Source organism: Poeciliopsis prolifica, unplaced genomic scaffold, assembly GCF_027474105.1.
Source record: "Poeciliopsis prolifica strain line A6 unplaced genomic scaffold, Auburn_PproV2 SCAFFOLD009, whole genome shotgun sequence".
Taxonomy (NCBI): Eukaryota; Metazoa; Chordata; class Actinopteri; order Cyprinodontiformes; family Poeciliidae; genus Poeciliopsis; species Poeciliopsis prolifica.
Genome location: NW_026562384.1, coordinates 5479965 through 5507290, shown reverse-complemented (window position 1 = coordinate 5507290; position 27326 = coordinate 5479965). Strand labels below are relative to the sequence as shown.

General features: G+C 40.9%; 1 protein-coding gene across 7 annotated transcripts in view; it reads left to right on the top strand.

Annotated features, from left to right (window-relative positions):
* ablim3 (actin binding LIM protein family, member 3) overlaps positions 1 to 27326 on the top strand; it is a 45489-nt gene that overhangs the window by 13029 nt on the left and 5134 nt on the right. For 2 of the 7 annotated variants that reach the window (XM_055033907.1, XM_055033908.1), the window contains 13 exons: positions 8145 to 8328; positions 12904 to 13019; positions 15576 to 15702; positions 15844 to 15937; positions 19398 to 19485; positions 19574 to 19632; positions 19727 to 19798; positions 21706 to 21867; positions 22560 to 22589; positions 22728 to 22854; positions 23857 to 23952; positions 24233 to 24283; positions 27069 to 27203. In XM_055033907.1, the coding sequence (XP_054889882.1) occupies positions 8145 to 8328; positions 12904 to 13019; positions 15576 to 15702; positions 15844 to 15937; positions 19398 to 19485; positions 19574 to 19632; positions 19727 to 19798; positions 21706 to 21867; positions 22560 to 22589; positions 22728 to 22854; positions 23857 to 23952; positions 24233 to 24283; positions 27069 to 27203 (1341 nt within the window). The remainder of the gene's footprint in view (positions 1 to 8144; positions 8329 to 12903; positions 13020 to 15575; positions 15703 to 15843; positions 15938 to 19397; positions 19486 to 19573; positions 19633 to 19726; positions 19799 to 21705; positions 21868 to 22559; positions 22590 to 22727; positions 22855 to 23856; positions 23953 to 24232; positions 24284 to 27068; positions 27204 to 27326) is intronic. The other 5 variants (XM_055033909.1, XM_055033914.1, XM_055033913.1 and 2 more) reach the window with 5 other exon arrangements.

Here is a 27326-nt window from a genome sequence, read left to right as displayed (position 1 = left end):
TTGATCTGTAGTTTTGGTACATCACTGACCTGCTGTTATCAATTATGTTCAATTGTTATAGAATATGAGATAGAAAAACAGCACTCATGTTATTATTTTTCTATATATTTTGCCATATGTTCAGAGGAGAGGGGATGTCACACTGTGTATGTGTGTGACAGAGAGAGAGAGCAGTCACTTAAAAAGACAAAAACAAAACAAAACAGGGTTTTATTATTATTTTAAAACATACTCCAAAATTGTTCTGGAGTTGACTTTTAAAACCATCTTGAGCAAATAATTTAAAACCAGGTGTCATAACATATTATGTTCCATTCTTCACACATTTCTGTTCTCATTTTTTCCAGAAAACAATTTCCACTATGCCTTCTTGGAAAGAAAAAAGAAAAAAACTTTTGCTATTATTAAACTGACAAATACTGTCTAAGGATGTTTTCAACCCACATTCTCAATATGTAAACGCACAAACAACCATGCCATTGATCACTATCCTGCCTCTATGAAGCTATTTTCCTGTCTGTCAGCCACATTATCGTAATTCCTCTGTCATGCATTAGTCATTGCAGTAGCCTCTCACCAATCATGTGCGTTTAACCTCTCATTCAAACTCATTATCCTGTAGCTTATTATAGTACAGGAAGGCGGTCGACAAGCCAATCAGCTCAAGAAAGTAAGTCTGGCAGGACAGAAGCCAACTCACAGACTGATGCATCAGCTCCAGACAAAGGGAAGGCAGTGGGGGTGTAGATGGGGATAATGTAGATCCCATAACTCTACTGAGTGTAGCAGCAGGCTCTGGAGTATGGATGGTGTGGTGTTGTATTACAAGCGTGTTGGCTCACTCGTGCATAGTGCTCCAATGACATAGTGACCACATTTTACCGAACCTTCAAAGCATAATTGGCACTTTTGGATTCCAGCAAACACAGCGGGTTCTGTTTTTGGCCATGAGCACAAAGCTTAATCACACATCGCACTGCAAAGAGTAAAATAGGTGTATGTTTCCGCTGTGGTCTACTCGCTGAAAACACAAATGGAGAAAATAGAAGGAGGCAAGAGACACGGAAGAAAACCAATTTGCACATAAACTAGGAAGATGCTCCCTTTAGCTGTTTGTTGTTAAAGGCAAAATAAAAATAGATTTATTTTATGAAACAGTAGTCCTGTAGAGAATAGTAAATTTGCATACAGGTTGGAAAAATGCTCCGTTTATCGCAAATATTCTCACAAGCGTGGGGATAAAACCCATTTTTTAACTCTTTCTGTGCAGACTGGTTTGAGTCAGTCGAATGCTTTAGCTTCCACCTTTTGCTCTGTTTATTTTGCTGACATTAACCTGCTATGATTGTGCTCTTGAGAAAGAAAAAACACATTGGAGTGACAAAACTAGAGTAGAAAAAAAGCAAAACTAAAGAAAGAGAAGCAGACAGAGAGGCACAGGAGACATGGGGGGTTACTGGGAAGGGGAGCTTCCTGTAGCTATAGCAACCGCTGGTACACTGGTCCAATCACCACACCAAAGTGCGGTTGCTAGGCAGAGGGAAAAGGGAGCGCGACTGGAAGCATCTCTCCTGACTCCCATGGCTTCAGCTGAGATGACAGGGACGATTTCTCTGCTTGTGGCTCCCAACCGTCACCTTCCTTAAGGGCTTTTACATGTTGAAGTCCAACAAATTGCCTGGAAATGTGTCTGTGTGCGTATGCAGAGTTGAGCTGGAAGCGCTTAGGTGAGAAAGAGTCTGGCTCAGAAAGAGAGAGAGAGAGAGAGAGAGAGAGAGAGAGAGAGAGAAAGAGAGGGATTTCTGAATAACAGAGGCAATTATAACGTGACAGTCCCCGCTGTGTTAGACAAACAAATATAGTCCCTCTCGGAATCGCTTGTGTGCATCAAACTAAAACATCATTGCCTTTGTAAAAGAGCTGTAGCTCCACAGTGGCGTTTTCTCTGTACGTCCACGATCTCATTCTCACTTTCCCCCCCAGCTGACTCTCTTATCAGACTTATGAAGGTTAGAAGCTGAAGGCCTCAACAGCAAATGTGGTTTCCTCACATGAGGGGACTCTACTGGGCAACCATCTGTCTCTAGCATTCATAGCAGCCAAACACATGGGAGAACCTGTCTGTCATCCATATTTTTCATTTATGTTGCTAGATACATTTAACTTCAAATTCCTGTATGGCAACCACGCTGTTGTGTCTTTTTTTGAAAACATATATATATATAACAAAGACAACAAACTGAGATGCTTTACTTAATGCAAACTGCTTGAATATGTCCACATTTTGTCATGGAAAAACTATAAGCTTTGATGTATTATGTTGAGAAAGAATTACCTAAAATATTGTGTTTAATATGGCAAGCCCCCATGCGAGCACAATCTTTATGCTTAAGAGTATTGATGTAGATATAATAATGGGAAAATCAAGAAAAGAGTGAGGAAAATGTGTGCTAATCAACATCACCACGGTAGCAACATAGTCATTAAAACATTCACAATTCAATGGTTTTTTTTAAATATTGTGTAGCCCTATATTTTCCTTGGGATATTTATAAAATTTATAGGAAGTAAAGTTGGCCAGATTTAGCTCAATCTCATTAACATGCTAAGCCCTTTATCCAAATGGCGAACGAGTTCCAAATATCGGAAAGTTTGCACATATTTTGGCCTCATTAAGCAACTTCAGTAGGTCTATAAACTTGTTTTTCTCTCTCTTGTGACCACTTCTTCACCCGGCGACTTGGCTCAACTTGAGCAAACACATTATTTACTCTCGAAGTGTTTTCTCTCGTCACCCAGGCTAAGATCTGGGCACACGGTGAGGCTGTGTGAACACCTGGCCTTCGTTGCACAAATGAGAAGGTGAATAGGTGAGTGCTTTCTTCTGTGCAACCTGCCGATGCCCCCACTATGTAGGCTTCATAGCCCTTTAATGAATTGTCTCAGGTTGTCTGCCTTACGCAGATAAAAAGCTTTGGAAATTGGCATATTGCTGAGAGCCTTGCTTCAACGAGAACAGAGGGCAGGGTTCCTTTTATGAGCTGTACAAAGCATGTCCATTAAGTGTCACACACACACAGAGAGTTGAGGATGTTTGAGGACAGAAGGCTGCTTTGAGGTGCAGCCCTGCATTGGTGCAAAAAGGGAGATAAAGTGGAGACCTTGTTCAGGGCCTCAAAGGTTTGGAAGCTGTCTTGAAACGGAAAAGTCAGAAAGGAAAGAGGAGGAGTGACCGGAGGTGTCAGGACTATTTTAGGGTCCCGGCCTGGGCCGACATGGAGAGGAGAATTTTAATTGCGTCTGTTGGCTGGAGATAAATACCCAATCAGGCAGACCCCCTGTGGATGCCTAATCAGCACAGTCCTAATGATGACAGCAGTCTACATGCTAACGTCTAATCAGTAGATTTATGATCTCTAGATTGGAACTTCCTGCACTGCCAAAAAAGAGCAATTTAGATTAAATTATCTCTTTGATGTAGTTCAATATTGGAAAGCTGATTCTTTTATGAATACGGAAGACACAATCTCACTCTCCTTAAGAATACACATCTAAGAATTAGAAAGCTTTTGACAGCAGAAAGTCTTAAGTAGACACATGGTAAATCATATTCATGGAACAATAAAAAAGATCAGACTGACTCTAATATGAGCTGCTATTTTTATGGGTAGTTGCCCGCAGTGTGCGGTGCTGGTTGTGTGGTTGTAGCAAACCTCTTTCTTTAAGGAGCAAAGCAAACTTGCAGCAGCAAAGGGCATCCAGCCTTGTCCCTGTTCCACCCACAATGCTGGCAACCAACATGTGGAGGGATACATTTTAAAGCCTCTGCTTGATGGTAATGACTGAACTCAGAGTACTTCCAAAGAAAGCGCATTTCATAATGGGTGGCCCCCTCTAGAAAGTTTTTAATGGAGATTTGATGCGTTTCAAAACACGTAAAAGTTGCTTGTTCAACACATCTGGCTCACACTAAATATGCCTCGAAAACCTCAGCAAGAAGAAATTCTCTACTTTCACAAATTTGTTTGTCCTTCAGCATGTGTGTTTATTCTAGGTCTCATCTAAAAAGAAAATAAATTAATTTACAAAGGATACGAGTTATTGCCCATCTATAGCTATTGTGTGAAGCATCTGGGAGGCGAAGCAAAATTTGTTCTCTTTAACTTTTAAGAATCATTTTCATAATAGTGTAGCTTATTATGAACCTCTCTTACTTCATAGCAAGAAAGCAGAAAATCAGACTCCTCTATGCTTTGAGTCGCTCTTATTTAAGAGTCAAGCTTCCAGCTGCCCATGTAAAAACAAATGTGTTGTTGTTCTCCTACAAGGAAACGATTGCAATACGTAAAAGATGGCATTGACTAGGAATAACTACTGAACATGTTTACAACAAAAAACACTTGTGATTGAGCTCAAGACTTAATCTTGACTCAGTAATTAAATGAAAATATGAAGTAATAGCTTGGAAAAATATTCACTGAAGATCCAATGCTATAAAACATGATTATGAAATTGTTTTTTGGTAAAGCAAACTTGAGGTAACTTCGTATTACATCGAAGAAAGGAGGGAAAAAGGGATTTTCCCCCTAATATACTATACATTAATATCCATTATTATTGGTATTATTACAAAGAATGATAATTGTCATTATAAAACAAATTCCATCATCCATCTATTGTCCATCAATACCCTTCCTCCTCTTCCTCTTCTTGGTTGTCAAAAATTGTTATTTCACAGGTGAACAAATGAGCTGAAAATCATGTTACACTGAGTCAATAAATTAAAGTTGTTGCTATGAAAATGACCTTTAGATTTCAAGATGTCAATATAAAGAGAATACTGCAATGGGATCTAATTAAATTCAGGTCAAGTATATTTTATGCACCAGACACATTTCATGTCAGTTGACACACGATGTGCTTGAAGTATGCATCGGAAATTAAAAAGTAAAAACAGCGTCACAAAGCAATACAATAACTGCATATCAATAAGCACAGAGATAACCAAAAACACAAGAGAAGAGTCAGTGAGAATAGTGTAAGATTGAAGATGATTGATGCGTTGGAATGGTGACTGTGTATGAATTCTGTGTCTGAATGCATCTGGAGTTGTAAACGGATAAAATGGGTCCATAATGTAACGCTGTGAGTGGTCAACAGGACCAGGAAAGCACTTTGTATAATTCAGTCCGTTTCAAATAAATTAGGCAGCTTAAACCACATTTTCACAAAGCACTTATTTTACAGCTCATTAAACCTAATGGAGAACTATTGATATAGGGTGTGTTAAGATGTGTCTTTTGAGGGGACAGTCTCCTTTTGTGCCAGAGATCTGGACTTTACATATAGATTTAGTTTGGTGAGGACTTTTTTTATGTTGCTGCTGCAGACTGCTTGGCTGCAAACTCATCACTCATCCAAGCTGCTATATTTTTATTTATTTATTTATTTTTTTTTTTTTTTCAGATTTTTGGAATGATGCAACACTGTTATAAAACTGACATAGCTGACCGAGACGCTGACCCAAGCTACAGGCTGCAAACTCGACGACTGAGTAGATAACTTTGTCAGCTTATATTTCAGGGAGCAGAAATATAAGCTTGCATCACATCTGACTTATGCTATTCTTTATGTAATTATGCGTAGGTTTATATGCGACTGTGGAATTCAGCTGATGAATTGGATTTTGTTGCAGACATTTTTTTTTTCAGCTTTTTGCATAATACTTAAAAGCAAATTGAGCGTGAATAATAAAACATTGTTTTTAAAAATGGCCTGGGCATAGACACGCATATTTGGAAATGTGAGCCTTTGAAATGCAAAATGACGGAGAACCTGGAAGTTTATGCATTTATTTATTCATCAGTCTGTGGGTAAAAAAATTTATAAATAAATGCTTTGTAAAATGGCGAGAAGAGTTCAACAACTGGAAAAATCAAATATCAAATTAATGCTCACAAGTGAAGCTCAAATTCAAACAATTTGTATACATGTTTTATAGCGATCTACATCCGCATATTTTTGCATCTCCTTACAGCCAAAGACAAAACTTAGGCCTTCAATGCCTTCTTTTCCACCCCAACCCCTCTAAATGTGCCACCCACACTACCACCACCACATCAGTCAGACTGGGACCCAGCTGTCTCTAGGGTAACCGTGGAAGGTTTACATCCTCCTGGCAACCGAGCAAAGGGGACGTCCCTCACAATACATCCAGCCAATCACCTCGTTAGAAGCAAACACGGCGATTAGACAACAGGTGAACCCTCTGTTCAGCTCCTCCAATCCAGATTGAACAGATTGAGGCAGCCAGATGTGATTTGGCCTGGCGTCCATATGCTAATGCCGTCAATATATTATGCTAATTGACCGTATGCCACTCATTTCCAAGCCAATTTGAGGAGAAACTGAAAATCATATTGTTTTGAGAGGTGGGGGAGAGAGGGCAAGTAAAAAGAGGACAAGAAGGAAAAGAAAACAAAAAAACAAAACAGCAACACTGTTTGTGCAAACTGACTGTCTTTCTGGGACACATCAGTTTTGAAAAGGGCTTTTATAGATGTGGAAATATTTACCCACTCATACCATTTCCTGGGAAAGGATTCAGTAGCCTATGATTTTGGTTCTTGGTGAGACTGTTAATAGGTCTGGCTGAAAATGCAGCACGGGCACTGTCTGAAGCTCTGCGCCATTGTTCAGCGGTTTCGGAAATGTGGTCGGTGTGTGCACACGCGGATTTTTATGGAGTGATTTGGCTCTGTTCTTCCATTTGCCTCTTGCCAATCAAAGTTTTTAGCCTTTCTGTACCTACTGTGCCTGAACGTATAGAACTGTTTGAGAAACAACAAGAGAACGAGCCGCTGTCACTGCTCTGTAGCTTGTGTCCCTTTTCATCATCCCAACTCTGCAGTGCCGTCTAATCACTGAGAGAGATGAGATTATTTTGGTTTTTAAGCAAGCCCCCCATTGATCTTTTATTACCCCATTAAGTCAACATGATGCTCTCATGAACAGCTTAAGATTAAATGTAACCTCTTTGGAGGATTTTTTATGTGCGTGTGTCTATGAACTCTGCCTGCTTGCAACCACTGAAAAACAGTCGACTGGCAGCCAATCCATTCTCTACAACATCTGGCTTATGTTACTGTATATGTAATTAAAGCTGCAGCATGTAACTTTTATAAACAATATGATTAAATGTTTTTTTTAACTGTCACCAGTCTAACATGAGACGGATAATCTGCAAAAATTGAGCTCCTGTTTGAGTTTCTTTTTCTAGCACGTTAATCCTGAATCGCACTAAACCAACGACTTGTTGGACTATTTTGATTGGCATCTTTTTTCTTTTCAACACATCCCCCAAAAAATCAAATTTTTATTTTTATTTTTTTATGGAACGCATTTATTCCTCCATTATCACAGAAGTAGTCTGTCGGCGTGCGAGTTGAACTGTTGCCAGCAGAGCTCAAAGTTACATGATAATAGTAGCTGTGGGATAATTATAGAGCTGCTGCAAGGTCAAACCTATAATTCCTGAGTACAAGGCAAAAATTCAAAAATCACTTACACAAAATGATTTTCTTTTCTTTTTTTTCTTAAACAGATACATCCAACCGTATCCACATCAGTGCCGCTTATGGGTGGTAAACCACATGTGTGGTGAAAATGATACCAGCAAACTCTAATCTGTGAATATGCCTCCAGGCTGTACAGTGAGTCACACCCACTTGGAAGTGGCTCTCAGTTTCAAAGGAAAGGAATTGAACTCGCATTGTTCTGCTCTGAATATACAGTGTAATATATGCATACAGGAGCAAAGCGTTCAACCTTTGTGTCCCCCGTGTTTTCCCTGTCTTGCTCAGCAGTATTTAATGCAATTTTGGTCCATGTTTACTGTTTTGACTCCTTTCATTGTTCTGAACCAAATTACTTTCCCACTGATTATATAATTATAATAACTTCCTTATCAGCCATGTGTAAAGACACACAATATGCACAGGACAGAGGACAACGAACAACCAGTGAAGTCCTAAAAATAGAATTGCTCAATTTCCATTTTTTTTCTTTTTTCTTTTCTGTTTTTGTCCTTTATTTGCTTTGCAGATTTATGTGTCTGACTTTCTGCCGATTCTTATCTCCCTCAGTGTGTAACTGTGACCTGGCACGATCCGGCTTCTTCCAGAAGAAGGGCGAGTACATTTGCACGGCAGACTACCAGCGTTTATACGGCACACGCTGTGACCGCTGCGGCAACTTCATCACAGGAGAGGTGGTGTCCGCTCTGGGACGCGCGTACCACCCCAAGTGCTTCGTCTGCAGTATCTGCAGGTATGCAGTGATTGTAAAGTACCAAATGTCTTGGCTCGTTAAGGCAAATGTTGTTTCTTAAATGCTGGAGCTATGCTTTGGAACATGGCTGTGGTTTTACTTAAATTTCTCTCTCAGGGTCTTTTTTATGTGTTGGGCTAGCATTCAGTGAAGTATTTAGGGTGGTAAAGACACATTCTGTTATGCTGCCTTGCCTCTCAAATAAATAATGTGTACTCATTCATAACTGGAGTTTCTTTGAAAAAACAGTAGAACTTTTTTATACCTTGCATAATTAATTTATTAAGATTACTGGGGTTTTACAAAAAAAGTGATGCACAGAATTAGCAAGCCACAAACACCATACGTACACCCAGCTGTAAATTATAATGATAACTTGGTCATGGCAAATTTGAAAGCAAAAAAAAAAAAAAAATCTTAGATACAAAACACGTTACTTACCATTTTAGAGACTTACTTTGTCACATTATTTAGCTCCATCCATCTTCCCATCAGATATGTCCAGCTTCTCCGCTAAATGAAAATCAGAGCCCCGGCATGATTCTGACACCACCTTGTTTCAAAATAGGGATGAGGTATTTAGGGTCAAGTGCACGGATATTTTCTACACTTCACAGAATATTTTGCAAATTTAATTGTTTTTCTTCCACAAAGACCAGCTTTGTGAATTGCACAAATTTGTGAAAGTGCTCCAATTTAATTTGGATTTTTTTTTTCGTTATATGAGCATGGAGAAAAAATGCACACCATAATTGTTTTGATTTTTTTTTTGTATATATATATTTTGTAAAATACCGTCTTTCTTCCAAACAGTTGTCTTTGTTGGTCTATTTATTAATTCTAACTTGTGGGAGTAGCTCTGTCCTCTTACTTCTGATTTTGTTCTTTTTGTAAACTTTTGCTATTTTTTTTTTGTTCAGATTGAGGCATTGCATGGTATTCCATTTGCCTTTGGATGCTGTGCAGCTGGAAGAAATTTTGCACTTACCTTTATACTTTTAGATACTTGGCAATAAGGTGTTGTTTTCACAGCTGGGAGCAGCTGATTAGCATTTAAAAAAGTTCAAATAATACCTGAACTCTGACCCTAAATCTCAAAGGAGGTGAGAAGGAGACCTCCTGGAGCAAGAGAGAGAGAGAAGATGGAAGTTCAAACCATCTTTTCATCAGTCGTAACTGACACTGATGTTTCTGCCCAGGTTTCTAGCCATACAGCAAGGCAGAGATTTAAAGAGAAGCTGCGAAAGCAAACAAAGTGGATTAGCAGTGCTTAGCAGGAACTCCTGGTGTCATCCAGAGCAAGTTGCTGTGAAGTATCATCTTTGCTGCCCAAGAATTTCGCTGTTGGCATGTCATAAAACCTCCATACAGCAGCAGTCTTCAATCCTTCCTGCCACCAGCGTCACCATCCACAATGACTTTGTGAAGATACTTGAATGACATTTCTTACAGAAATAACTTTCTCTTTGGCTTAAATAAAGCCAAAGAGAATTCAATTGAGTCACATAAAATTCAAATAAAATGCATAGAAATTTGTGGTCGTGACTTGAAAATATGTGAAAAAATTAAATCAGTATGAGTACTTTTTTTGTCCGTAGATTTTTTAAATTATTTGAGGAAAACATTTGTCATGTGCTCATCATTTTCTTGCTTTAGTGTTGGGAGTCTGACCTGGAGGAAATCATCAGCTCCCTGAGAGATCATAGAAGAACAGGGGATGTTTTGTTGAGGCATGAAAGAGTAAATTTTCTTCTCTTTTGCCACGAGTCAAGGGTTTGCATCCCGTCACCAACTAGTCCTTCCTTTTGGAAAACAGGCAGTAGAAGGAGGGTGCCTAATTTTAGAGGCTTTAATCATTAATGCACATTTCAAATACTAAATGCCTGGAAAGCTTGAAATGCTTTTTTAGCCATTATCATGATTCAGATTGAATCATTTGTTCCGTGCAGTTAGATAAACCAAAAATAGGATGCCTCTTTCCTCTCATAACAAACAGTCGTCATCAGGCTTGGGTACTCGTGTCATACCACATAGAAGTCTATTAAAAGCTCAGCTTGCATTTCAGATTTGTAGCTATCTTGTCTGTCTCCCCGCTCACATCAAACCACTCTAGTCTGTTTTGAAGCGTGATAGGTTTTGCATAAGGTGCTCTTCAGTTTCCTCCCTCCAGGCGACTGGTGCTTTCCTCTTGTCAGAGATCTGTTTGACATTGCCGCTCGAGCCCGCCAGCTGTGGTCAAAGGAGGAGGAGAGGAGAGGGGGACAACCGCCACAAAGCGACCAGCGACAGTCAGTGGAGCAGCTCTGGTGGTGACAGGGCGTGTTTATGTCACCAAAGAGAACAGCGAACTGGAAGAGACGACGTCGAAGCCGCCGGGTCGACTTTTTTTCCCCCCCGATGTTATTGTGCTCACCAAATCTACTCGCACCCTCCTTTGATTATCCCCAGTATTCTACAATGGCCCTGAGGTGCAAACCACTTAAGCAAACTGAAAGCACAATTGCAAATCACAAAAGCATTACAGCATGAACGAAAGTTCCAGCAACACTCCACTGCACCAAAACTTGCTTCTGTCCACCTTCACTATTGTGCTACTGCTACTTTTCAGTGCTAACGTTCTTAAAACGCGCCACTGATCAAAGCTACTGGAATCGTCTTATAATCCCTGAAATAACTTCCCTTTTTGTGGTTAAGGGGGGAAAAAAATGGGAGAAAAAAAAAAGTGCCATCCATTAAATATGTAATAAGAGTAAATTTTTAAAGTGCTGAGAAAGGCTGACGAGGCAGGAGTGTCTTGAGGGAGCAAAAGTAACGCAGGTAGAGACAAGGTCATGGATGGACTTTTCTGCACCACCGCAGCAGATTTAGTTCTTAAGCTGGAGTAGACACTGAGAAGTTTTCAATGAAATGCTCAGACATGAGCCATGTCTGGACTACAGTGATAGAGCAGATAAAAAATAAATAAATGAAAGCTCAAGAAAGAGGCTGTAGGGATCAAAATCAGATGGTTCTGGTTTTACTTCAGCTTGTCGGTTTATGTCTGGAAGAATTGGACGTAGTTTTCATAACATAGACACAAATGTGGAACAGAGTGATTAAATTGAACCTTTTGACCCACGCACAAAAAAAAACAAAAAAAAACGCATGTGTGGCAGAAAACACTGCGCGTCACCCTGAATTTGCAGATTGAGTAACAGTATCGGCAGTGTGGGGACGCTTTTCTCCAGCAAGGAGAAAAATCGGCAAAGAAATGTGTTGGATTTGTGACGTGAGACTGGGAGGTGTCAGGTTGCAGCAGGTGAAATGATGCTTAAATACAGCAAGGGCAACAATATAATGGATTAGGCCAAACGTTTTCAGGGCTTACACATTTCATCCGGCCAGACTGATCTTAAACTAAGTTTTAAAAAGACGATCATATTTTATTAAAAGTTTTGCAACTGCTAAAGTTTGTGTACGGTCGGTCTTTGTTGAATAATTTGTGTTCTGGAATTTCCCTGCTGGTTCCACTGCTCCCTTTGCTTGTTTGTTCCTTTTTGTTTTATGCATGAAAGTTTCCCATTTTAGAGTAGATGCAAAAAGAACAGAAGAGGGGAAAAAAAATGAAGGTGAACGTGAGGAAGTTCCAAAAAAGAAAAAAACTCAACTATTGTGTGCAATGGATGGCAGACTTTAGCCAGGCCTGCCTGTGAACATCTCCGCGAGCCCTGCAGGAGACTTAAGTCTCCCTTCGGGGCCTTGGCTGCGGCTCCAGGACTCGGCTGGGAAGTAAAACGATTACTGTCGTCTGTGTCTTTTAAACAGCCTTCCTTAAGCCTTTTAGCTCCCCCATTCATTCTTTCATCCCATCCAGTCATAAAGAAATCAAAGAAACGCGTCTCCTTGTGCGGGAGAAGAAAGGGAGTTCAAACATGCAATAGAAGAAGGATTTAATGGACCTTGTCTTGCTGTCATGTTGTTAGGCTCCCGTACACATGAGCGTGTCTTTACGCTGATTTATTATGGTATACAGCTTGGAGCCATAAAGCAAACAGAGACCTAGTGGTAACAGATGTGCGGGGAGTGAGTAAAGCGGGCTAATCCAGACAGCTACTGTAGACTGTGCGAGAAACGGGTGTTTGGGATTAGCATGCGCTCCACGCAGTCCTCCCTAATAAGTTTTGTTCCCGGCGAGAGAGCCAGCTTTCCTTGTTTCCTGAAGCCCGTGGCAGCGTCATGTTATCGCCTCTTTAATCACAGAGAAGCCAGGTGCTCTCGTCGCAATCAACCTCCTATTAACCCGCCGTCACAACTGTTTGCAAACGCATTTTCAGCTCCGCTAAAGACGCCAGGCTGTGTTCAACATGGTGTCAGCTGCTGCGTTATGGTTATGGTCTTCCCGCCAGCGGCCGGCAATTGTTTGTGATACCTCTAAGCACAGGCACATGCAGAGAGGGGGGGGGTCTTGATTCCCTTTTATCCTTGATGCCCTGGTGCCCTTTTTTAACGTTGAGCCCCTGCCCCTCCAAAGGTCTAAGTATATTGTCTGCTATTATTTAACCTCTAATCTTCACTTTGTTTTTTCATTCCACTCAGCAAACCCTTCCCAATCGGAGACAGGGTGACGTTCAGCGGAAAGGACTGCGTGTGCCAGCAGTGCTCCCACACACTTGTCAAGGCAAATGAACCCATCAAGATCCACGGACCGAGCCGTGAGTTGAGCATCCGCCTTGCTCTGTCTGTTCCGTTTAGGCCCACCAGGCGCTGCAGTCTGCTCCATCCAAACGCGCCGGGTTTGAAACCCCCTCCCTCTTTTATTCTTTTTTCTAATTCAGCTAATCGAGTTCCTGTCAAATCACTCATCGGGCCTCTCCTGTTGATCTGGCAGCTTGCAGTCATTCAACAAATGCAACATTTATTTTGTATTGCCGACACTCAGCGAGCGGAGAGGCTCAGATCTTCGCTGCAAGTGCTCTGCAGCACTTGGACTGTCTCTTTCCTGTCCCTTCACATTAGGAAAGGCTCGCAGTTTGCCTTGTTAGGCAAAAGGCAAGAGAGGGGATATTTAAGATCATGCAGTAGCGTGATAGCCACTGATGATGAATTGTTTAAATGTGGCAGGCGGACAGCACACTGTCTGTCACAGCTTGTGCAGTTCAAGCAGATGGTGAAGTAGGAATGGATTCAGCGTCTCTCAGATTGCTCCATTTAGACAAACAAAAGGCAAACAGCTCCCCAGGTACAGTGTTTATCATCACTCTGAGGGAACACTGTGAGTGAGAAGTGCAAACAATGAAAATGAACCACTGTTTCTTTATTTTTTAAATGGCTTGAATTTTATGAAAACAAAATTATTTAACTTTTGCACCAGTCGTTCAACTTTGACTAATAAAATGCAAAGCAGTTGTTTTAGGAAGCATTCCTTTGAAAAATTTCATTCCCATGAAAAATGTATACATGAAATACATTCTCCTTTCTCCAGTCAAGTCAGTGTTTACTTATAATACTGTACAGTCCAATTTAGACCATTGTTTAATGACAAGTTGCATAAAATTATCTATCGAAAGGATGAGCAGTAGAAAACGTCGCTCCATCACGATATGAAGAAATGGTTTGTCCTGTCAATTGGATGTTAAATGTTTGTTCATTCATCACCTCAAATAATTACACATGAAGAGAAAGAGCTTCACCAAGAAACAAAGGAAGCAAACAGAAGACATATACAAACAGATTTCTGTTGTTGCTTTTCAGCCTCAATCTAGCATGGAGTTGTTGACTTGATAGAAGTGAGAGTGGAGAGGAACAAATCCTGTTTTTGAAAGTCATGTGGAAGTATGTCTTCTATGGAAAGAAAAGAAAACGGTGTAAGAACATAAAGAACTTAAAGTAACCACTTTAAGAACATGGAGTCTCCCCTGCCAGATGAACAGGAGAGGCCCAGTGAGGGACTCGATAAACTAAAAAAAAAAAAAAAAACTGAGCATCAATAGCTAAGTTAATTTCTTTCAGGATAGAGATGCATCTTCTTTTCATTCCGAGGAACAGGTACATGAAGGTTCCTGTACAAGTTAAAAATACAGTTTATATTTACTGCATGGTGGTTTATGATACCCACATAGTGAGGGTCCTTCATTGTCCCTGGCCTGTTGGGGAACTTTGTTTTATATCCTCCTCCTTATTCACTCTGTATATTCTTTCCTGACCCGTCCTATAAATTGATCTTTTTTTTGTTGTTGTTTATTTTTATGGAGGTCTGCCTCCGCGTTAATTTAGCAACTGCAGTAAATCAGCAATAAATGCCAGGGCAGCCCTGTGCAGCATATGGGTATTCGTCCCAGCGTGATAATAGGAGAGTCCCCGTGATTGACAGATGAGGTGTTGCTGTGCTTATTGAAGGAATGCTTCAGCTGGTGGCCAGGATATGATTTGTTCCTGCTTTTCCCTGTGCAGTTCGTAAGTCATATGGTGAAACTGCTTTGTTTCCTGCATTGTACTTTAATCAGAAAGAAAGTGTGCATGTGCAAAAATGTCTGTAGAAATGAACCGTACAACTCTGTTTGTTGTTTTTCCTCTAACTTTATGTCTTTTAGAGCAGACAATGTTGCTCTCAACACAGGCAATGGTCAGGGCCAATCAGGCCAAAAATCATCAGCAATCATGAATTCAACCATCCATAATTGTTGCAGGATTTAATTTACTTGGTCATGCAGAATGTGTATAGTTCCTAAATGTAAAATGTGTCCGCACTTCCAGAATGACATCGAATTAGCTCTATACACCTCAGTGACAACACCTCGAAGGGTTTTGTGACTATCAAAGCCTGAGTGAGTAAAATTCAAAGTTTGGCTGATTGTAGGCTAAAAAGGCAGAGTCTTGGCGATACGGGTACTTCTCTTTGAGGCCGTAGGCTGGGTCAGAAAAGGTTAAGTCGAGCAAAGTGTCTTCCAAATGGAAACAAATGGGAAGCACTGACCTCATTTCATTATTTTAGCTGTGCAGCCATGCATCATTTGCAAGCGCTGAGCTGTCCTGTCTGCTTTCCTTACCCAGTCTGCAGTGGTCACACCTGCTGGGGGAAACGCCTCAGGGCAACTAAATGACTAGTATGCTTTAATGGTACAGAATGCTGAACTTAAAAACAAGACACAAAGTGTTGAAAGTGTTGTTTTCACAGCTAAAGCCCACTCTCCTCCTCGTTGGGTTTGCGTGCTTCTTCCTCGTTTTGTGTCCCCGTTCATCTGTCTTGTCTCGTCTTCCTCTTTTTCCAGACTGTGCTGGGTGTGGAGCAGAAATCAAACAGGGTCAGTCTCTCCTGGCACTGGAGAAACAGTGGCACGTCAGCTGCTTCAGATGTCGGACGTGCAGCATGGTTCTCACGGGGGAATACATCAGCAAGTGAGTGCGTGGAGACAGGGCGACGCGGCATTTTCAGCCGCTTCCTCCATATCCAGTTTCCCTCTCAGGGCCAGATCTAGATGGATTGTGCATTCCGGCCCAGAAAATGAAGAGGCGCCTTTTATGTTGTCTGTGTTGCAGGGATGGAGCGCCGTACTGTGAAGCGGATTACCACGCCCAGTACGGGGTGAAATGTGAAACGTGTAACAGATACATCAGCGGACAGGTTCTGGAGGTGAGATTGGAGCATGAACTGATGCAAAAAAGAGAAAGAGAGAAAGAAAGAATTTAAATCCAAACAGAGAGATTAAAGGTATTAACTTGGTGCAGTCAGCATTATCGGAGTTAAACAGCAGCGTTTCATTCTCAGCTTGGAGAAAACGCTGAGCTGTAGCGAGCGGGCGGTTTAAGATCAAGGGATGATACATAGCTTGAAATAAATCAAATTCATTTCATCTGTCAGTATTTTTACTCCAAACATTTTTTGGACGAGATAACAGCTCTACCTGTATAAACAAGAGGGAGTTAAAAAGTTGCAACAAATTCTGCAAGAAATGAAGAGGAAAATTGGAAGCTTTAAAAAGATTTGAGGGGTAAAAAGGGAGGGGAAAAGATGGCTGAAAAAGAGGCAGACATTGAGAGCAATTTCTGCTGTGATAAAAATTCCCATTTGTGCTTTTATGTCAAAGTAGTCAGCATTTGAAAGGAGGACTGCAGTGGAAAATTAGATCAGGGTGAACATGGGCTTTGGGAAAAAATAAGAAAATAAGATAAGGAATTGAACTATTACAACAGTGGAGGCAAAAATGATTAAAGTCATTTTGCATGGGTACTAATTAAAGGTTTAGGAGGATTCTCTAGAGGTTACTTTTTAACTTTCATGAAAATGTGTGGCTAGAAAGGATTGTCGGACAAAAGGAAAACATACAACACAAACACACTGCACCTTGTCGTCCCTGTGGTCCCTTGCTTGTCAGAACTGCTGGTGTGAAGTGCTTTGTTCCTGACTGCCAGCCTCTCTGGGCTATTTATAGACATGAGGACATGTCTGCTTTTATCTGCAAGTCTCTCTCTCTTTTTTTCCCCCCCTGCAATTCTCTGCAAAACTACAGACACGCCTTGACCTTTTTTTCATATTTTTTTTTTGGTCACTTTACACAAAATCTTTAATTGTGATTTTTATGTGAGTCAGACGTGTAAACGTCTGAGGTAGATGGAATATGACTTTCTAGCAAAACATTTCTGCAAATAAAATCTGGCAAGGCTGGTGTTTCCGTTTTTTTTTTTTATCGTGATACCTATCTCTTTTTGAGAAGTGCATGCAATCCTGTTTTGTTTCACAACTACAAATCTGTAAAGTTTGCCGTTCCCTCTTCTTGATGATCTTAAATAAGAGAACTCCACAAATTTGAATTAAATTCAGCATGAATGCTGCTGTCCGGTGCAGCTCAGGGCCTTGTCAGCATTCAAATACGAGCCCGGTAACTGTGGAGGAGCTGCAGGGAGATTGGGACAAACGGACAGCTGTTCATCATTCGCTCCACAAAAGGGGTCTTTAAATAAAAAGGGCAGAAAGAAGCAATTGGTGGAAGGAAGTCCCTTTTTGGCAGCTTGACACGATCCATCTGGGGCATCGGGAGCAAAGTATCCAGGGTCAGTTGAGAACAAAATTGAACTTTTGGGCTACATTCAAAATATTGCGCGCGAAGGAAAACTATCACTGCTGTTCACCCTGAGCACCTCATCCATATGGTGAAAAATCGTGCATCGTGCTGGTTTTCTTAAGAATTGACGTAGAAGCCGTCAGCGTTGGTCGGTTGTGTTTTTCCAGTAATAAATTTGTGAACAATGAAACCAGACTAACCGTACAAAAGACAATTGAGTCTAAAAGTTAAAGCTACATCATTAAGTCTACTAAATTTATCCTAATCTTCTCAAATTTTCCTGACCCCTGTCGTTAAGCATTTGTTTTCTTCCCTACTGCACGCCACAGACCCTGACTAATTGGTGTGTGTTAATGATTGCGCTTCATCCGCAAAATATTGACCTGATATTGAGTTCAACTTTTCAAACCCAGATGCCATGTGTTTAATGAGCAGTGCTTTTTTTTTAAGTGGAGACTTAGAGAGGGGGAGAGAGTAAGAAGCAGACAGGGGATCATTACACCGTTTCCTCTCAATAAATTCAGGAGGCTATAAAGGCCCCTACTGAGAATAGGTGCATCATTAGAAACCGGTTGAACTGACACACTTTCGCCAATGATGGTAAACATTCTGAAAACAGGACATGGAAGTAATACATGTGTTCTCCTACCCTTTCCTTTCATAGTAACCCGAGTGCCTAAAACAGCTTTAGCCCTGGTATTCTGAGACACAACTTGTAGACAATTGGGAATCCAGCTTTATGCTGTTCCTGTTCCTATTCCGGTTCCTGCAGATCACGTAAAGCTATCTCCTCTAATAGAATCACAAAGAAATGACACAAAAACTATACTCCCAGCACACACAGGTGCACAGTTGTATTTTCGTGTCTTGTGGGGACTTTACATTGACGTCCATTCATTTTCTGCAGCTGTACCCTAACCCAGTGGTTCCCAAAGATTTTCAGTGGCGCCCCTATGAATTACAATAAAATCCCCCCCAAAAAAGGAGAAAAAAAATCAACGGGTTCAACCAGACATAAACCTATGCACATATTTTGTTTTCAAACTCTACTGAAGTTTATTTCACACTTCAGGTTGCAACAAAACAAACCATCTTTACAGTGAAACACTTGTTTAGATTATCATTTTTTCATTCATCCATACCGCTTCCATTGCCTCAACCCCCTAGAAATAGGTCCACACAAGGATGTAAAAACCTGGTTCACACACTCGCCAACACACACACTAAGCCATATTCCTATAAATAGGATTCTGAAATGGTGTGTGAGAGAAGACTGAGGTGAGAGGACGTGGCCACACCTTAGTCATTGGCACTGCAGAAGCACATCGGGTCCATGAAGTCACCTTCGCCTCCTACGTGTGTGTCTATTGGTCGCCTTATCAAGGTGCTTCACATTATTGAGTTCTTAATCAAATTAGATGCTGTGTCCTGCAAAAACATTCATCACAAGCTTAAACCTTTTCACAGTTGAAAAGGTTTAACCAACATTTCAGTGCCTATTAGTATTTTTTTAAAATCACAGATCAACACAAAGTAGTTCATAAGTTCTTCACAAATATAAATCAAACTGTAGTGGTCCTATTTTATTCACCACCTTTTAAGGTAATATGCTTTGATAAAATCAAATGCATTCAACTGCAGGGAATGTTTGTTTCATGAATACTTCTTGTGCATGTGCCAAACTTTAGGCGCTACGTTGTATTGGTCTGTCACATAAAATCCCAACAGAATGCATTAAAAGAAACGACGCACTTTCTCAAGGTGTTTCGATGAAACATCATTTTATATCTGTCAGAACTTGGAGAGAATTGAATTTGCTCCTTGGGCGTGGCTGCAGCATGAAACAGCAAAAGGCTTTCCAGTAACGTCTCAACACAATGGGGTCGTTGGAGGTCAGGTGACACACTTTGGGAAAACATATATGGATACAAAGTCCTACACGAGAAAGTTCAACATCTTGTAGATTGACCCCTTAGTCTGTGAGGTATTTCAGTATGATAATTTATGCTCAGTCACTCTTCTTTCTCTCAGGCAGGAGGGAAGCATTACCATCCGACATGCGCTCGATGTGTCCGCTGCAACACGATGTTCAAAGAAGGGGAAGAGATGTACCTGACAGGTGAGTCTCCAACTGCATCAGCGCAAGACGCCGGCATGCTCACTCAGAAACAACCAGTGAAGATGAATGCTTTCCTCCTTGTCGTCAGGTTGTGAGGTGTGGCACCCGTTATGCAAGCAGGCTGCAAGGGCTGAGCGAAGGCTCAGGGTGAGCTGGGGATTTCACCGAAAAGCTTCGGATAGATAAAAATCTGACTTGACTTTGCGTCTTCATCTTTCTTCGTCTGGTGTTTTCCTCACAGCACAGACGCCTGTCGGAGACCTCCATCTCACCGCCAGGATCCTCCATAGGCTCTCCCAGCAGAGTTATATGCGTAAGTAACCAATGAATCTACAGCTTCCAGTCACTATTCCACATGGAAGCCATATTTAAGTTCACCTGGTACCTCAGAAACAGCATTGAGCCATGAAAGTTGGAATTTTGAGCACTGAAGCAAAAGGCCCCTTACTCCCTTGGCCTGTTCACCCGTCTGTGTCTTACCTCATCTGATTATGGTTTAAGTGTTTTGTGAAGCTGTTTGGTGCCACACTGGGGAAACACAACACTTTTGATCACTTTGCTTGTTTTCTAATCTGGCATCCAAGTCTTACACTTTGTCAAAGTTCTCGAAAGTCTTTAGCATCGTGAGCTAGTCTTTTGTTTTTCAGCTGTGCCAAGGGTTGATTGAAGATCAGGGAGTTGCTGAGGCAGTACAGTGTTTCAGTGTTGCATTTAGTCCAGAAAGTCATTTCATTGTGAGACGAAAGGGAATTTGAGTTGAGATTAACTCTGTTATGCAGTAAAGGAAAGTTTATCCCTTCTTGACAGAATTTCAGAGAATCCCAAAGCCTTGTAGAAGTTTTCATGCCCTTTAAATTTTTTCTTTATCTTTCACATTATAATAACAAAATTCAATATATTTTTATCTTTTTTCTGTCATCAACCAACATAAAGTCATGCATCATTTCCAGGTGAAATAAATCCCATTTAAAAGTTTGTACTCCTCCTCTGTACAAACTTGGTCGTTGTCCAACTGGAAAATGAACTTTTGGCAACCAGCTCAAATATTTTGCAGTCTCCACCAGTTCTTCTTCCAGAATTATTCTGTGCTTGGGATCACAAACACAAAGGTTTGGACTTTTGCAGAACCTCTGGTCATCTTCCTGATTCGTTGTAGAGAAAAGCCTCCCCACAATCTTGGAAGTTTTCACCATCATATTTAACAGTGGAGATGACATAAAAGTTGTCATCTATAATATTGTTTTTTTTAATCTGGAAGTTATGCTGAAGTCTCATGTGACAGGACCACAAACTTGCACAGCCTTACCACGTGATTCCTTTTTTTAAAGGTCTTTCTATGTAAAGAGTTTTTGTTTTGCCATTTCACAATTATGTGCTACTTTCTGTTGGTGTATCACATTAAACTCTAATACGACGAGCTGGAATTTCAGGTTGCAATATAAGCAAATGATTCAAATGGGTGTGAAAACTTTGGAAAGGCAATAAGCTTATAAATAAACGGTCGCTAGTGTGAAGTTAAGTGGGGTTAGCAAGTGAAAAACAGTTAGAACTTCCCCAGTCACTGAAGGTGTACATTTAGTCAACTATGTGACATAGTGTGAAAGCAATTTGCCATGTTTAATAAGAGCTGAGTCGATGTGCAGATGTGCAGAAAACAATAAATGTAACAGTTGTCGCTGTGCAGAGCTCAGAGTTGGATCAGGTCCATCGTTTTAACAGCCATCAGCCTGCTACTTGGCACTCTGCTGAGTGTTGCTCTATATGACAGCTACATTTGCATGTCAGCGCTCGTCTGCATGCTTGCAGGGCTCACTGCTCCCTGCCCTTCCTTACTCTGCTCCTCTCACATAATCAATGACCTTTCTGTTTAAGGTGATGGATGATGGAGAATCGCAGTGTAAGCAAGCGTGTCGTGCGTCCTGTCTCCCCTCCTCCCTCCTGCTTGTGACTGTCTGTGCTTCTCCTTCTCCTTATTTCCGACAAAAGCCCAGCTCCCTGTGGTCAACAGCTCGCAGCTCTGCCAAGCTCTGCTGTGTGCATGTGCTTGTTTATCTCCTTTTTTTTTTTTGGCTTGTGCATGCTTGATCAGCTTTCGTTGCTCCTCGCTGCCACTGGAGCTCGCATCGTAACGTGTGACCATTCGTTGTCCAGGTGGTTGACCGTCTTGTCTTGTTGCTGCTGTCTCTGTCTGTGGTCGGTGGGTGTGTGTCCTCTCTCCAGGCCAGAGTGGAGCATGAGATCTTTGGTTATAAGGACCTTGCTGCCCTGCCAAAGGTCAAGGCCATATACGAGGTCCAGCAGCCAGATCTCATATCCTCCTCATACCAGCCATACCACAGATACACCTCTGATGAAAGGCTAGACACTTTCACCTATGGGGAGGTACTGCTGCCACACACTTGTTGTCCAATGAACCATGGTGTTGTTCCCATCTATTTTCCTTTTCAAGATTTTTTAAAGATTTCAGCAAGTGGTTCAGATCAGTTCTCCAAAAGTGATGAAAACACAAGACTGAAACTTGTCTGGGAGGAAGTCAAGAAACAAATCAGGAGGGAGCTGTGCAAATTATTTCTACATGTCACAACAGTCTCTTGTATATGTTTGTCTGGATTAAGGGACAAACTATTGAGCAGAAGCATTTTCTTTCAATAAAAATCTCCTGGTTTGGCTAAAATATTCTAAAGGTTTTATAATTCTAATTCTAAATAATTGCCTTTAGGTCTGGCAAAATTACATCTCACTTTCAAAAGATGTGATTGACTTAAGCAGGATACCACACTGGGTGTAAAACAGGATATTACCATAATATGGATTTTGTAATTTGATTTCCACTTGAAATCATGAACCTTTCCATTAATCATGCAGATTTGACCCAAAAGTATCTGGTGTCATAAAATCTGACAAAAAACAAGTTAGGAAGAAGAAGGTTATGAGCAATCTCAAGTTTCAACAATCTAAAATATTACCAAGTAATACTCTTGCAACGTCCTTTTAGCCTTTAATACACAGCCTAGTGTTCATTTAATTTACTTTTGAGTCTGACATGTTACCGTCTGTCTCCATTGGTTCCGCAGTCCCTTGGAAATCTCTCTCCGTATTCTCAGGTAAGCATTTTTGATTTGAATCCAAGTGGAAGAGCGGGTTCCAATAAGTAAACTGTTGTCAGAGTTTCTGTGGTTTGTTTTTCTTTATTCTTACACCCCTATGAGCTGATACATAATGTTATTTATTTGTCGTCGTAGGATTATGACCATCCGGATGCAAAGCAGCTCCGATGCCCCATTCCAGGTTATATTGACTCCCCGACATACAGTCGTCAAGGCATGTCACCCATTATGCCTCACTCTCCGCAGCACTTTGGCTACCCTGGTAAGAAAAGTAGCGTGTAGCTCAAATTGTCTTTTTGTTTTTTTGCAGTACCAATTGAAAGTATTTTTTTTTAGGTCTTAACCACAGACTTAAATTAATTTTAATGGGAATTTATGTGACAGACCACCAGACATTATGACAGCAACACCGTTCTCTGGGGATGCTTTTCTACTGCAAAGGACAGGGAAGCTGGTCCAATGAAATAGGACGACGGAAAGAGCTAACCTCTGGATGCAAGTCGAAGAAAAGTTTTTAGAGTCGTCAAAAGACATCAGAGTTTTGCATTCCTGCATGAAAATAACTCCAAATGGTCCAAACAGTCAGAGGTGCTATGGAGTTGTTTAAATCGGCGCATATTCATGTATGGTCCAAAGTACCGACATAAATATAATTTCAAATTTGTAACAGGACTTACAGAGGCTCCTCATTCAGCCTGACTGAGTTTTGCAAAGGAAAATGGTCAAATTAGTCAGTCATGTTGGCCTGTCACATAAAGTCCCGGTAAGTTCAGTGATATTTGTGGTTGGAAATTGACGAAACAAAAACAGTTCAAGGGTATGAATGTTTTATAGGAACTGTGTAGCTGCTAATACTGTAGGATTACAGAAAATGCCCATATACTCCCTATTTTTATGATTTTACCATCAACATGCCTTTCAGTAGTTACATAAGCCCTAATAATGCTAATGGGGACAGTATAGCTTACCTCCTGATAACAGAATGTTGCTATACTTGTTTGGCTGCTTCATTTGCTGGATTTGCTCCTTTGCTGACATTTTATGTTACTCTTACACTTGTGTAGTGGCACCGTTGATCCTGCAATTGGGAAGCTATTCTGTAAACAAGCTCCTCAATAGTACTTTACATTACACAAGTGGAAAAGTTATTCTTGCTCATTTGCAAATTGTTAACAAATGTCTGAGCACATTTCATTCGCATGTGTCAACACCTTTTCCTCATGCTCATGTCTCCTTTACTCTGACTGGCTGTGGCTGGCTACAGGCTCTGAGAGTGGCAGGAGTTCACCCTATTATGGCCAAGAGGGGCGATCAAGCACACCCACCACAAACCAGCCCCCTAAACATTTTCATGTTCCAGGTAGGCCTTCACATCTGCCCCCCTGCAGCCTCCACCACTCTCAACTTTTCTTTTCCTTCCTTTTTAGTGGATACCATGAGTCGCGGTTTGCAAATGCCAAAGCGTTCTGACTATTGATGTTGTGCGGGTGGCAAAATATGGCCAAGTTGTTTTTTCTTTGCAACAAATTCTTCTGTTCGTTAATTTCCCTCCCTTCTGTCTCCCACCCCACAAACCCAGTAGAAATTCACAGCCTCTCCCTTCCACGTTTCACCTCTCCGTCTCCTGTTTCTCTCTTCAGCCACAGGGGATCCCAACATCTACAGGAAGCCACCCATCTATAAGAGAACGGGTACAGTTTAGTTCGGTCCCGCCTCGGTCTGTCCTCCCGTCCTGTCAGTTTAGTTGTGTCGTGGTCATGCTCTTCAGCTTCCCCCGATGCTTCTCCTCGGCATCGTTGTAGCTTGTAACCCCCGCTTTGCAGCAAGAATTCAGAAACGCACTAGCTGAGTTTGTTCTCAGAGCCGGGGGAAATGGATCTGTGATGTCATTTGCATTTTGTGGCAGCAGCTAAATGTGGAAGAGCTGTGTTTCATGTGCATGCCAGAAACATCATGATCCTACTTCTGCACACAGTCCATGACAAGTTCTCGACAGGAAAGTAAAGTGGAGAGGGATATGAATGAAGGAAGGCTTTTGCTCAGGCGTGACAACCAGTCAGTCCTCCGAGAACAGAACGGAGCCAAACAGAAAACCGTTCACTGTATTTCGCAGCCGACAGACATGTTGGCGATCCCAGGCGTGCGTTTGTGCCGTCGTTAATCCAACTGGCACACTGGTGTAGTTAACACAAGATGCTTTTTAGCCATTTTTCACAAATCATTAAACTCAAAACGCTATTCCGCCATCTGAATAGCATGCTTCAGTGCATAATGAAAAGATTCACTGTCCTCTCGTCACACTGCACTCCAAAAGGCTTTTTCAGCTGAGAGCCACAGGATCTGCAGACTGACGATGGTTTATCTCCACCCGTGTCCTGCATGTTCGTCTGTGCTGTGGGTGAGTGAGCGTGTCGACCCGTGAATAGACGTCGTCCACCCGACATGTTTCTCTGCTTGAAATATTGATTCATCACTGGTCAAAATGTTTTCATTGGAAATAAGAATTATTATTATTATTATTTTTTTTTTTACATTTTTAACCTTTTGCCTTGTGTCATAAACCCTGAGTGTCCTTTATGCCTGCTTAAGTGACGTTCATGATTTAATTCTTTAAATTCAGATCTTCATAGATTTAGACCTAAAAGCTGATTTATATATATATATATATATATATATATATATATATATATATATATATATATATATATATATATATATATATATATATATATATATATAAATAATTTTTTTTTTTTTTTGCACTAAGGCCAGTAATGAATGAATCACTTAGCCAGCTTGCATCACACGATGAAAAAAGTCAGCGTGGAAAGCCTTCCCGGCTTTGTGCTCACCCGAGCAAAGCTGTCACATTCTCACACCTCCCTCAGGGATGCTCCAATAATGTTTCCCTCTTCTTTTTTGCCTTCTTTTTTTATTGCATCCAATCACTTTTATTCACTTCCCTCCACCCTCTGCTCCACTTTGCGCGGTGACCTTGCCTCTGTAAGTATCCCAGCCTCCTCTCACTGTTTAACTAAAAGTCTCAGTGGATAGATGATTTGTATGTGCGTGTGCCTGCGTGTCCGTTGGCGTTCGGTTGAGCCGAAAGTACTGAGCGTGTCCTAAAGATGAGTACAGCATCAATTGTCACGCACACAGGTATTCGATGAGCTATAGATTGGAGGCTGGTGTGGCTAATGGCTGGCAGAATGAAGAGTGATCCATGTGGCTTTACAGTGCATGTGTTATCGCCCATTTACATCCATCGACTGCGCTCGAGTGCAGAGCGGCTCGGTGTCATGGCATTATGATGCTTGTAAAACGACCGTGTGCTTCGGGCTGAGCTGTAACTGAACCCACTTTAATCCGAATTGTTGTCCTGCCATTGGCTGAAAATATTGATCTCCGCTGACGGTGAAAACGCCGCATATGACAACGGGGAAAATGTAGTGTGAAATTACACGAGCTGTCTGCTTGTTTTTGGGGGGGATTTTTTCCAGTAAAGCCATCTGTTTGAAAGTGATTTATACTAAACTGCTGGAAAAAACTTTCCAGCCTGAGAACAAGTTGAATAAGGCAATAAGTTTTCTTTAATTCATTCATGATTAATATAAATATAAATATCAATATAAACACAGAACGCATGAGCAAACTCAGTCGTTAACTTGAGTGTCTCCATTTGGTATTGACACATTTTTTATTTGCAAAGCGCTCAGAGCCACACATATTAGTGTGTCTAAAAATTGCTATGGAATATAATAGTAATTTTTCTGTCTATATATATTTTTTAATATGTATTAAAAATATATATTGTGCTACGGCACAGGGAATGAGAGGAGTTTCAGAATGTTCAAGACAAGTCAGCAGAGAAAGCGGTGTTTGTTTAGTCCTTCATAAGCTTTTTGTCTTCGAAGTAGACAAACCCACTTTAATCCGAATTGTTGTCCTGCCATTGGCAGGACTGTAAATTTGTGAATTTACAGTCACAAATTCAGTAATTTGTGTTTGTTTCTCTCGAACACCGCACTGGTCTGGACAAGAAAAGCCTTTTCTGTATCGCCAACACAAAAGTAATGTGCAAAGTTTGACAAACACTATTAACATTTTAACTAAATTAAGATTTAGTCTTTCTGTTTCAAATTTCAAACTCTCCCTTTGCGTGTAGCACGAAACAAAGGACGAATATGGAAAAGGACGTCGTAACAATTGTTAACTGCATTAGAGCATCTCTGACCCTCTGGGCTTGTTTTGTACTGATTACATTTACTTATTCTCTAAATTGCAGTAAGACATTGTCGAACTGCAGTAAAAATCGATCAGCGTTTTAAAGTTCTTCAAAGTGCATGATTTAGAGGCTTGTCATCATAATCTGACAAGGTATTATTAAGGGTCACGCAGTTAAATGGTATGTAATGTTAGGTGACATGAATAACTTTTAACTGTGTGTGTTATTTTTTTTCTCTCTCTTTGTTCCAGACAATCATGTGGAATCAGCCACTAAAAGCAGAACAAGTGAGGATATCCTCCGATCCTCCAGCCTGTCCACCTACTCTCCAGAGCCGTACGCACAGTCGGAGTCGGACTATTACCCGTACACCAGCTCCCCAAGAGGTAACCAACTGTCAAGCTGCTTCTTATTCGTTTTTTTTTTTTTTTTTCAATATTTTCTTCACTCGCTTGCTTTGTTGCTGTTTTCTTTACTCTGATCTATATTCTCATATACGGGAAATCTCT